At 39.1% G+C, this 12886-nt stretch overlaps 1 protein-coding gene across 1 annotated transcript in view; it reads left to right on the plus strand.

The window, feature by feature from the left end:
• The window catches only part of EPB41L2 (erythrocyte membrane protein band 4.1 like 2), a 255844-nt gene that overhangs the window by 205123 nt on the left and 37835 nt on the right, over window positions 1-12886 (plus strand). Inside the window, exons 11-12 of the mRNA XM_047102614.1 lie at window positions 4911-5083; window positions 10421-10593. Coding sequence (XP_046958570.1) covers window positions 4911-5083; window positions 10421-10593 — 346 coding nt within the window. The remainder of the gene's footprint in view (window positions 1-4910; window positions 5084-10420; window positions 10594-12886) is intronic.

Below are 12886 nucleotides of genomic sequence, written 5' to 3' on the forward strand. Positions count from 1 at the left end.
CGAGCCAAGCCCTGTGGCTCTCAGTGCCCATAAGTGTTCCCACTCTGCTGTACTTCCTGGTTGTGTTTACAGTGGACATGTTTCCTTCTTTTTTTTTTTTTTTTTTTTTTTTTTTTTTTGTTTTATTTTTCCCTCAGTGCTTTGTGGTGGTGGTGGTGGTAGAGGTGGTGGCGTGTAAACAGGATTAACACGAGGTTCTTGCAGCTTGGCATTAAACTCTCATTTAAACTTGGCATTGTAGATCCAGGCTAATTCCAAGTGAATTAGTGTCATCAGCCGCTTCATAGAGAGCTTTGCTATTAACGGTATGATTGACTTCACTAAGTGATGTGTGTGGGTTTGTCTTAAAATTTCCTTTATTTTTCATGGGTGAAAAAACCAATAATACCTGACTTGTAATGGGAGGATTTTTTATAAAATTGTTACCATGCTTCTTGAGCAGTCAAGTATGTGAAAGTTAATTTCTTTTGTGATGTGTCATTAGGTCGTCTTGCTCAGGACCTTTAAAGCTATAGGATAATTAGTTCCTTGCTTATGGCTTTTAAATTCCCAAAAGCGAAATGGTGTCTTATAGTGATTTATTTAAATTCAAGTTAGTTAACATATGACGCCCAGTGCTCATCCCAACAAGTGCCTCCTTGATACCTGTCACCCATTTAGCGCATCCCCCCACCCCCGCCCCTCCGGTAACCCACAGTCTGTTTTTTGTATTTAAGAGTCTCTTATGGTATGCCGCCCTCTCTGTTTGTATCTTGTTTTCCTTTCCCTTTTGATGTTATTTTTATGAAGGTGGGGTCTGAGGTAGTAAATAAAAGTAATATCAAAAGGAAATAATTGTTAAGCGATCTTGAAATATTTTGTTGCTTGGCCTACGTTTCTATAGAAAATTTATTTGCATTGTCGTTGACTTAAGTCACCAAAAATGTTCTTTTAGAAAAAGCTAATAAATGTCTATGTTCAGTCCATTTTTGTCTTCATATTTGTTTCTATTTAATTGCAGCTTCATTACTTAAGGATTTCTTTGTTATCAGAAAATTAATCTGTAAGCTAATACTTTGTGTATTTGGTCACAGGTGCCACTTGGGCAAGGAAGTGTTTTATCTCAAGTTGAAATAAATAAAATAATACTTTAGTTAATGACTTTCCTAATTTTACATTGGTACACATATCTGTTTTTAAAATATTTGCCTTGTATTTCTTGAATTATTTCTTTAAGTATTTTTTTACAAAATGCATTAAGTGGATAATTATTCTGATATGCATTTAAATGGGAACCAATCATCTATTATTACCTTAAAGAAAAACAAATTAGACCAAAGAAAGAAATACGGTTGTATAGAATTCTCCTCACCTGGACTTAGATATTTACCTGGTAACATATCCCAGTCTATATAAAAAAAAAATTAATGTTTATTTTTGAGAGAAAGCGAGAGAGGGAGAGAGTGTGTGGGGGGGGGGTGGGGGCAGAGAGAGAGGGACACACAGAATCCAAAGCAGCTCTAGGCTCAGAGCTGTCAGCACACTGACAAGGGGCTCGAACTGACGAACCGCAAAATAATCACCTGAGCCAAAGTTAGATGTTTAACTGACTGAGCCACCCAGCAACCCCCCACCCCCCCGTCGCCCCTAGTGTATATAAATGAGAGCCCACTTTCGTAACTGGGGAAAAAATAAAAAAATGTCAGTTTACAAAGCATTTTTTGTAGCAGTGGGATTGTTTTATGTTTATGAAACTAAGACTGAAATATTCATCAGTAGTTCTCTCAGTGTGTCAGAAGTTCTAGAACTTATAGCCCAACTTCCCTCCTCCAATATCCTGGCATAAGAGAATTCAAAAGCTATTCTTAAATGCTGTGACTGTGTAATACTAAGAAAGAGAATTCTGAAAAATGGATAGACAGACATGTCTTTGGATTTTCTGGCTACTTAAATTCAGGTGCCCTCTAGGAAATGGTGACAGTGGGATTCTGTCTCGTGATCTGGTCTGTATTTATTGAGCATCTGCTCTATATGGGACCTAGCACAGATCCCGTGTGAAGTTATAGAAAATAAACTAATACCCAGAAAGTCAGAAAACACTGATGGAAGTTTTCTTAATTTTCTTTAAAATTGTTTTCTGAAGACTGAAGTCTCTTGATCTTCTTTCTTTGTGAGTTCAGTTAATTTTATAGGAGAGGAAAATGAAATCTTTAAAAAGATCTCTTTATGTATCCTGTACAATTTTTCATAATTCACACAAGCAGGTATCCTGTTTCTAGTTTCATTTTTTTTTAATTTGAGAAGGGTTTAACAGTGTTTGATAAGCACCACTGGGCCTAAAGGGGTGTCACCTCTGCTGGGGGTGGGGAGCAGTGACTGGAACTGGAAATGGGAGATCCCGGTAAATCCCTGTGTGAGGCTCCTCATTCTAGGAAGATGTGGCCTTTGGTTGAGAGATGCCATTCACTGAGGTCAGCCTACAGATGGGTGCCAGATGCCTCCAGCCTAACTCTTCTCTTTATCTCCTGTCTTTTTTTTTTTTTTAAATAATTCTACTTCATTGGGTAAGATAACTTCACATGAGACCTATCCTTTTCACCTTCATGTGTACGATGGATTATTGACTGTGGGCACAGTGCTGTGCAGATCTGTAGAGCTTTTTCGTCTTCACTGAAACTTCATGCCCAGTGACTGGTAACTCCCCATTTTGCTTTCCTTGCAGCCCCCAGTAGCCACCAGTCCAGTCTGAATCTATGAATTTGGCTGTTCTGGGTACCTGGTGGAAGTGGAATCATGCAGTCCTTGTCTTTCTTATCTGGCCTTTTCACTTATGCATAACATCCTCAAGGCCCATCCATGTTGTTGTGTATTGTGTGCAGAATTTCCTTTTTTGTTTTTTTTTTTTCTTTCGTAAGGCTGAATAGCATCCCGCTCTGTGTAGATACCACGTTTTCCTTACCTATTCACCTGCCAGTGGATATTTAGGTTTTTACCACATCTTTGCTATTGTGAATAGTGCTGAAATGAACATGGGAATACTACTAATTTCTCTTCAAAATCTTGATTTGAGGTTATTTTTGATAAATACCCAGAAGCAGGATTAGTTGGGTCATGTGGTAATTCTATTTTTAGAATTTTGAGGAACTTCCTTCTCATGTTTCATAACTTCTGCCCCATTTTGCATTCCCACCAACAATGTGCAAAGGTCCCAGTTTCTCCACATCCTTGCCAATACTTGTTGTCTTTAGTTTAAAAATTGGGGTGAGGTGGGTAGTTTCTTTTGGGTCACCAATGCATATTTCCCCTTTGACGTATTTTTTAGAAATACTGCTTTTTTCCTCTGGTTGCTCTTCCATTAACTAGAGTGTACTTCGTGAATAAATGATAAAGAGGTGATTTAGCCATCTTGTTTTTCAAGGATGAATATTTCTTACTGTGGTGATGAGCTTGCCAGTGACCCTTTTTTCCTATAGATCATTGCTTTCTTACAGAGTGTTCTTCGATCCCTATTTAACTGGATTGCTAGGTAGGGAAACCCTGTCATAGCTCATCGGGAGATAGTGCATCGCAAGTGACCACATTTCTCACCTGCTTCTATGATTCATGATCAGGATGCTGAGATATTTAATTCCTCAGCTGTTAGAGAAAAAGAATAGAGAGCACAAATAAGAATTCTGGTCTATATTTCTAGTATTTCAGAATTCTAATTTATGAATATACAACTTTTCCCAAAGTACAGGTTGAGGCACTGGCCCTCATCAGAGTGTATTCTTAGCAGCAGCATTGGTGTCTCCTTTGAAAATCTATTGGCCGAAGGTGGAAGTTTTTAAGAAACTCATTTGCTACCTTATATGAATAGATTAACACCACGACAGCCAGAGTGTCCTGGCTCTTCTCTTCTCAATTTAATTCTGAGATATAGTTTTTCTGGGTTAATGTCAGTGAGAATCTCGTGTTGATGGAGAATCGCCTCTTGTGTTATTACAAGTAGCTTTACCTTGCTTGAATCTCTCTTTGTTGCTTTTAAGCAGAAGATGATGTCTTAAAAATTTTTTTTTTTTGCGTAGAAGTTCTAAAAATACTTGAAATGTATTTTTAAGTATTTAAAAATCTTAAAAATTTAAGAAATCACTCTTTGGAGAATGAAAGGAAAAATTTTATGGAGTTCATACTCTGGAATTATCAACTAAAGTCTTCTCATTTAATAAATGGTATAAGAGTGCTAAGATTATTTTTTTAAGACATTTGCCAACTCTTGATTAGACCATGAAAGTGAGACCATTCCAGTTGTCTGCCAGACAAGAGTGACTTATTTACTAAAAACGTACTTTTGCATAAGTCTGGGAGTATTTGACATCAAGAAAATTTGACTTCATTCGTTACAAACCCAGGGTTTAAACAGTGAAATTGTGCTGGTAAGAAAGGATATAAGTCATTTCTACAGATCTACTGTGTGTGATGTTCTTCATGGGAAAGCATCACTTGATGGAATGGATTCCTGAGTTGGATGTTCTTTCCCATGGGAAATAGACATAAATATTGAGAATTACTAATGGTAATGGATCGCCTCTTGGCACTTATAGCTCGGAGCAAGAATTCAGACATATGTGTTTATATAAATGATTTAAGCTAATACAAATAAATATCCTTTGATATACACTGAGAACAGCTGCTCTTTTGCTCAGGTTGAGGAAAATACATTATTCATGAATACACGAGTGTGGATTTAGTCATCTTAATCACTATCCTAAAGCTCTGTATGTAGGAGGGTTTATAAATGATGTTCTTTTTCATTAGAAAGTTTAGGCAGCCTTTTGTTGTGTAGATTGAGTAATCTTAGTAAAATAGAGATAAAATGTAAACTTCTGTCATCTTTTTAAAAAAGAAAATTCATAAAGTCTCCTTTTTGTTTCTTTTGTTTCCCCCTACAGGCTTGTGTCTCCAGAGCAGCCACCAAAGGCCAAGTTCCTGACCCTGGGGTCCAAATTCCGCTACAGCGGCCGCACCCAAGCCCAGACCCGCCAGGCAAGCACCCTCATTGACAGGCCAGCGCCACACTTTGAGCGTACCTCTAGCAAACGGGTCTCCAGGAGTCTAGATGGAGGTAAACACGTTTGTGATAGTTTGTATTCCGTTAATCTTACTCTGATCCAGTGGGATCAGACAGTGTTGATCTAGTTAATGAGGTCCTCAGAAATGTCCTGGAAGGATAGCTATTTTCTCTGAGTAAATAAAATAATATTTCTTATATTCACAAGAAGAGTTTTATAGTGTTTTCAAGCTGTCATTCTGAACCTAATTTTCTTTGTACTGTCAGTGCACACAAATATTAAGAATCATCATGGGTAAGATGTTGGACAAATACATGGTTACTGATCTGACTTAATTATGATGTGTTTTATGTGTCTTAATTTCTTGAACTTGTTAATTAATGGCGAAAGTGGAATTCGAAGGGTTTTGGTATGGTAACATAAGAACCTTATTTAAAGGAACTTTAAAATATTCTAATTTTATGAGTTAAAAACTCTTACTAAAGCTTACCAAACTTCTTAGCATATGAGAAAGCAACCACCACTTCCAAGGATTAATTTAAATGTAGTGTTTTAACAAAAAAGAAAGGAAATACAGTATAATCGTTAGTTCTTTCAGCGAAGTGGGGGGAGGTTATGTATAAATTTGTATATTTTTTGTTAGAATTCTTATTAGCTACAGGTTTGCAGTTTTATATATTTTATGTATGGAAATAAATTGACATTCCTTCCCTTCATGTATGTATTTTATTAACCTAATTTTGGGTAAATAGTCAGTTTTCTATAAAAGAGCTGAAAGAGACAGAGACAGAGAGAGTCCCAAGCAGGCCCCGTGCTGCCAGCACAGAGCCCGATGCAGGGCTTGAACCCACGAACTGTGAGATCAAGACCCAAGCTGAAATCAAGAGATGGACGCTCAACTGACTGAGCCACCCAGGTGCCCCTTTTATGTTAGGATGAATGTTTTATAAAGAACTTCATTTTACTTTCTGCCTAGAAGAAACCAATTGATGTGGGTGACTTTCTCCCAGAAAGTAGTTTTCCAACATTTTTTGGTTGATTAATCTCAAAACCTATGTAAAAATAGTAATAGTAAATTTAAAATTTTGTTTTATTACTGGGGCGCCTGGGTGGCTCAGTCGGTTAAGCGTCCAACTTCGGCTCAGGTCATGATCTGGCGGTTTGTGAGTTCGAGCCCCACGTCAGGCCCTGTGTTGACAGCTCGGAGCCTGGAGCCTGCTTCAGATTCTGTGTCTCCCTCTCTCTCTACCCCTACCCCACTCTCTCTTTCTCTCTCTCTCTGTCTCTCTGTCTCTCTCAAAAATAAATAAACATTAAAAAGAAATGTGTTTTACTGCTGTTGATCATAGAAAACCTTTCTTGCTTATTACATTTTTCTGACATATGAACAAGAGCAACTTTTAAGTAGCTGAAACAGATCTACTAGTAGATAAAAATGCTTTTTCATATGTATACTTGCTAAGTTTTTTTTAATCTAGTTGATCTAACAATGTCACATCAATTTCAGATATACATTTCAGATATACAATATAGTGATTCCCCACAAATGTAGCTACTATCTGTCACTATAGAAAGCTATTACAGTATCATTGACTGTATTTTGTATTCTGTACCTTTTATCACCATGACTTACTCATTCTATAACCGGAATCCTGTCTGTGTCTCCCACTCCCCTTCACCCTTTTTTCCCCATCCTCTGACCCACTTCTCTCTGGCAGCCATCCATTCTCAGAATTTATAGGTCTGATTCTAAAAATGCTCTCTCCTAAATGGATTGACACCCCTTGGCCTTGATCTACTTTTCCCAGAATAAACTTGGAGAACAGATCCAGGCAGACATACAGAGATACTTCCAAGGATTTGTTGGTGGACATTTGTCTATGTAGTTATTCAATCTTGATTCTGGAGAATCTCCCATATAGTTTCAAGACTACAAATAGGCAAGGGAGTCATAAACTGTGGTTCAAATAACTATCTGTATTTCCAAATGTAGTGATTTAAATTTATTGAGATTTTGATGTGTGATAGCTGTCCGTGTATCTTCGAGGTCGTCAACAACTGAACACTTTTTTTCAAGTAAATGTGACAAATGTTCCTGCTTGTGGAAGTATTCACAAGCCTTGCCCCTTGCCACAGAGAATTTGTATAAGTGCTGAATAACCTATAATCAGTGTTGGTTAATGCCCTGAGAGAAGTCACTCCCCTTTCTGGAATACTGTCTGTTTCAGCCTTTGTTTTAAACTGTGAGACTTTATAACTCTTATATTGCAAATTTTAGAGTTAAGAAAGAGCAGTGAACCACTGTTTTGAGATCTATAAACTGTGCTCAAGGAAGCCCACCATCTTGTGTGAGCAGTTAGTGCAGAGGGTTATAGTAGGTCTGTATCTGAAAACAATGATTTGTACAAGTGAGAGCAGCAAACATGCACAGTGATCCATTATTTTTCCTTTTGTGTTTTGGACACTGTCATTCATCAGATGGGCAAGTGATCAAAAGGATTATTGTGTTATTGTGAAAAATAGAAGGCTTTTCATGCCAATACATGACGAGCCAGTGAACTATTTGGTTAGGGCTTTTGGTCTCCCCTTTTCCCTCCCAAAGCAAAGCTAGGCCGCAACCTGGTACTGAGCTTTCTTTTTGCCACCACTCCCCATCAGTATACCTTTTATCCGCTGTTGCTGACCTGCGTCGTATTTTCTTTTTCCTACTTAGTTTTTAAGTCAGGCTAGACTAGTTTAGGTACATAAATATTTCTCACTTGAAGTTTTGACAGATTGAAATAAATCATCCAGTGATTACATACAAGCTAAAAATCAACATGATGTCTAAGGTCAAGCATTGAAATAAAACTCTAAAACTTTTTTAGAACAGTGTGATTCCGAGATTGGAAAATCAAGCCAAAAAGGAGGCAAGTCAGTCATTTAAGAGAACAACCAAGATGCATGTGAGAGTGAGGGAGACAACGACTTCCTGAAAATGGGGAATATAATAAGCAGGACACTACCTTGGATTGGGTCATGGGAGAAGAAGGCCCATCTGGCGAAGAACCATTTGGGTTGAGATGTGAAGGATGAGGGGGAACTAGCCAGGAGTAGAGCAGTAAAGCATTCCAGGTAGCAGGAGCATCAGGGCTGAAGGTTATAAGATTAGGGAGAGCTTAATACAGTCCAGGAACAGAAGGAAGGCTAGTTGGAGCTTTAGTAAACGAGGGGAGAGATAGGTGGCAAACAGTTCATGCAGGGCCTCGCAGGCCATGGAGAAGAATATGGTTTTTATTCTAGTGCTACTGAAGGATGTGTGTGTGCATTACATACATGTGTGTGCAGTTCTGCAAGCATGTAAGTGCACCGTGTTACTCCCTACCCCCGCCCCCCACCACATGATGTTACCTCTTTAAAAAAATCACTTGGTGCAATGTCGAGAATGATTGATAGGACAAGAGAGGAAGAGGCAGACTGGTTAGGAATACTCCAGGTGAGAGCACTAGTGATCTTGTCTTGGGTGATAGTAGGCCATTTAGCCATATGGCACCATAAGCTCAGTGCCTGGGGCCTACAGGCTCCTCAGGATTCTACAAGTGTTTGAGACCTAAAAACTTATTTTGCTTCAAAATGCAAAAAACAACACAAACAACCCACCCCCCTGCATAGTGAAATTAATAAATTTTTATTTTTTTAATGTTTTAATTTATTTTGAGAGAGACCGTATGCAAGCACAGGAAGGGCAGAGAGAGCAGGAGAGAGAGAGAATCCCAAGCAGGCTCCGTGCTGTTAGCAAGGAGCCTGACACAGGGCTCATCCCATGAACCATGAGATCATGACCTGAGTTGAAATCATGAGTCGGATGCTTAACCAACTGACCCGCTCAGGCACCCTGAAATTAATGTCTTTAAAAGCATGCAAAATATTTTTCCAGTTTCATTATGTAACTTTCATATTCATTAAAATTTCTGTATCATTACATCTAAAACCATTTCTAGGTCAGTTTCCCATTTTGCAACAATTTCTGAGTGTGTGTAATGGGTACTTAGAAATCATAAGTTAAAAGAGCTACTCATAGCCTATATTTTCTGAGGGAAAATTACTGAAGTCTTTTGAAAAGTTAAAAAAAAGAAAATAATTATACTTAATGTAAGATTTGGTGTGGGCTTTCAAAAGTGTGAGTCCTTAATGGCTGTCAAAGTCTTAAAAGTGACCTGGTTAGTAAAGTAGGAGGAGGGAGAACTGGCCACATTTAAATTCAGCTGGACTTGATGGTCGTAAGGGATAAAGGCAGAGACTTCAAGGTTTGTGGCTTGGGTAACTGGGTACAAGTAGAAGTGTGGTATCTGGTGAAAAAGGCAAGGCTAGGGAAGGTGCAAGGTTTGGACAGGGCACATGAAGGGTGTGGGCCAAGACATTTCTTGTGATACACAGATTACAGGTGCTTGATGCTTCCCCAGTTCAATATGGTGGATCACACCCATTGCCCTCCGAGAGCTTGCAGCCTAAAGGCCTCATGTTTACTGCCCTTCTCTGGGGCATAGAACCAATGCAAACCTCACCATGTCAGTCAAGCACTTTTCATACAAGTGAAATAACCTCAGTGGGTGGGGTTTGGGGAAAAAGCTACAGATGGGTAGAGGCTTTGTCGCTGCTACTCACTTGCATTTGTTGAAATGTGATGCCGTCTTGGGTTGACCTGCCATATGGCAGAAATTTCAGCACAATATATGTCCCTGCTCATGTGCAGGAGGAATGAAGGAAAAGCACACAAGGGCCAGGTTTGCTGAGGCAGGGGGTTGGATTGGATTTATTGTAGGTCAAATTGAGGCACTCTGGAGGGAGGTTAGAAAAATGAAAACTATTAAAAATAAGCACAGAAGTTAATTTGTAAAATGGACTTTTGCTGTCTTGTCATAATTTTGAATGATACACAAATTAACGCTTCCTTTATGGAAGAATTCTGAAAACATATTTGAAGCAAATCATTTCAATCTCTAGATAATTGTTTGTTGCAATAAATAGATTTAGAAATAAGTTTAGGAAAGATCAAAGAGGCCTTACAGAATTAAAATATTCCTCACTTTGGGATTTTGACACAGTGCCCAACTCTGTCTCACCTGGTCTTAGAGCTCCTCCTACTGGCCAATTCCATGATCAGACTGAAGCCTTCCAAAGTCTGATTGGAGAGCCTGGTGTAGTTTCATGGGTTAAAATTCAGAATATGTTTAGAATTTGGTAAAAATTTAAAAATGAATGTGATATGTTGGAATCTTCAGAGCTCAAGCAATGCTCCTGTTCCTGTTAATGTCTACATGCTGCCTGTTCATCTGTGTAAGAGGGGGCAATTCCATAAACTTTGAGTATTTCAGTGTCCTAAAGTATTCCAAATGATCTTTCTTTACTAGCTCCAGTTGGTGTTGTTGATGAAAGTCTTATGAAGGATTTTCCTGGCCCTGCTGGGGAGGTTTCAGCATATGGCCCCGGAGCTGTCAGCACCGCCATGGTACAGGATGGGGATGGCAGAAGGGACCTCAGGAGCCCGACTAAAGTCCCACATGTGCAATTCGTTGAAGGAAAGGTATGGTAAATTAGTAGAACATGTGATTTTAAATGTGTACTTAGACTAGAGGCTGTTACATTTGTTGTTTCAGAACTCAGGTATCGTTTAAAATTAGTCTATGTATGTTCTCTGCTGATAAAAGTTCCCCATTTTCAGGTACATGTAGGCTCCTGCTGGTCTGAACAGTCTCTCTAGCCTTTTTCTGGTTGTTGTTCAAAGCAAAATATTTCAATGTAATTTATATTGGTGCAAGCAAGTAATTTAGTGGCCTAGTATTTGTGACTGTCTTCACAATCATCCTATTTAGTTAAATCCCTAAATTATAAAAGCTGTGGTGATCTGAAATGTGTATTTGTTTGTAAATTTGAAAGCATAACCTGTGTTGGGTATTTTAATTATGTTGACTTTAATTTTTTTTTTGAAATGAACAAAGATGGTCTTTATGAAAAATGTTATTTTTCATTCATCTCTAGCTGATGATGAAGAAATTCTTAAGCAAAGGGTGACTGGTGAATAGTGAATGAGAGAATGGTGTGTTGGGGCACACTCCGTAGGGAGTGGAGAAGTAGCCTGTGTTGTGTTTTCAAATTTGTCACTATTTTATGATCCCTTCTTCCCTTGGGCACGTGAAGTCACTTAGAGGTTGATTTGAAGAGGCTTTGAGTTCATCAGATCTCTTTTCTGTATCTACACAAAGCAACTTTTTTATAGAGAACATTGGAAGTGAACACGAAAAGGAAATTCTGCTATCGATTTTATAATGCTTTCTAAATTTTAACTTTTGAAAATGTTAACGACCTGCAACATAAATGTATAAAGAACCTACTAGTAGCTGCCAGTGGCTCAGGAATTCCTGCGCTGACCACCTGTCTACATAGAGCAGGGTTCGGGGACCATGTGAGCCCTAATGTCCCCAAGGAGCACCGTGCCATCACGTCCCCCGAATACCTGTGTGAAAGTACTTGTGACTGTCATACCAAAAAAATTATTTGGTTGAAAGTCATTCAGTTAAAAATAACAAATTCTGACCAACAAAATATCCTTCAACCAATGTAAAGTTGTCGGAATCTTTTAGGATTATGCTAATGAGGCACCCAGGAGAGTGACTGCTTCCATCTGAAACCAAAGAGCTAAGGGATTCAGAGTCTCAGTACCCTTTTGCCTACTTAATTTGATGCACGTAGTTATTTTTAAAAAGTTATTTTAAATTCCAAAGGAAATTCTGTTTATGTTCAACAAATGACGAGGTGCGCTGGTCTTTTTGCCAGTGCTTTGAAGCATTGATTTAAATGCAACCAGATTTAAAAGTAAGAATGTTACTTGAGTTTCATTGGATCTCTTTGCAACCAGTCAGAGAATAATAATGAAATCGGTCTATACCTATAAATTTTATGTGATACAAGTAGTCCAGTTTTTCTCTTAAAAGTGGATCATGTAATTCATGTTCTAGCTGTGCTGTGTTGATAACAATCCCTAATTCAGAGTACAAGTTTTCACTAACTACCCATTTCTTCTTTTTCTCTCTTGCCTCTGTTTCTCCTTTGAACGTATCCGTTGTGTTCATTTCTCATTCCATCATGGTTTTGCTCCTGAGAATAGCCTGTTTCCATATGCCCACCTTCACCACTCATTTGCTGTGTTTCATCTCTTTCCCCAAACCTGTTGCCAGTCCCCGAAATGGACTTGCTTTCAGACATTTCGGAGGAAGACCCCTTTGGGGAGGCCGACGAGGTCACACTCGACAGCTTAGAGCTCCCTTCCACAGGTGAACCGTCAGAGCAGGGGGACTGTGAAGTGCCCACCCTCGATTCTGTCTTGGCTCCTGTTGCAGCCCCCCCTCAGCCTGACTGTCCTCCCACCCGTGAGAAGCCTCTAAAAGAGGCTGACCACAGAGATTCTGAATTTGGGTACTTTTCCTTCAGGTTCTGCAAGTGCTTTCCGCCTAGCTTCCCCTCCCTTCTCGATGAAGACGGTTATCTTGCTTTCCCCAGCCTCCCCAAAGTCTGGGTCTCCTTCCTCCCCACTGATGTCCAGCACTACATTCCTATTACCTCCCCTTCATTCCTTCCTTCCCTCATCCTTATCTTTGGACTACTTCTCTCTGCTTCTCAGTCAGTGCCTTTTTCTCTCACCTTTTCCCTTCCTCTGGCTCTGTCCCTCTGCTATCTGGAGGCTAAAGCCACTTCCTTTAATGTTTCTTATGACTGTGACGTGAATGACAAAACAGAGGAAGAGGAAGCAGTTGCTGGCACTCCTACATAAGCTTGAGTTTGTGGGGCCAACAAAACTACACCTCATTTTATGTCTTCAT

Source organism: Lynx rufus, unplaced genomic scaffold (genome assembly GCF_022079265.1).
Source record: "Lynx rufus isolate CCGP_SWC_20201006 ecotype Redwood Valley unplaced genomic scaffold, mLynRuf1.p SCAF_6, whole genome shotgun sequence".
In the NCBI taxonomy this organism is placed as follows: Eukaryota; Metazoa; Chordata; class Mammalia; order Carnivora; family Felidae; genus Lynx; species Lynx rufus.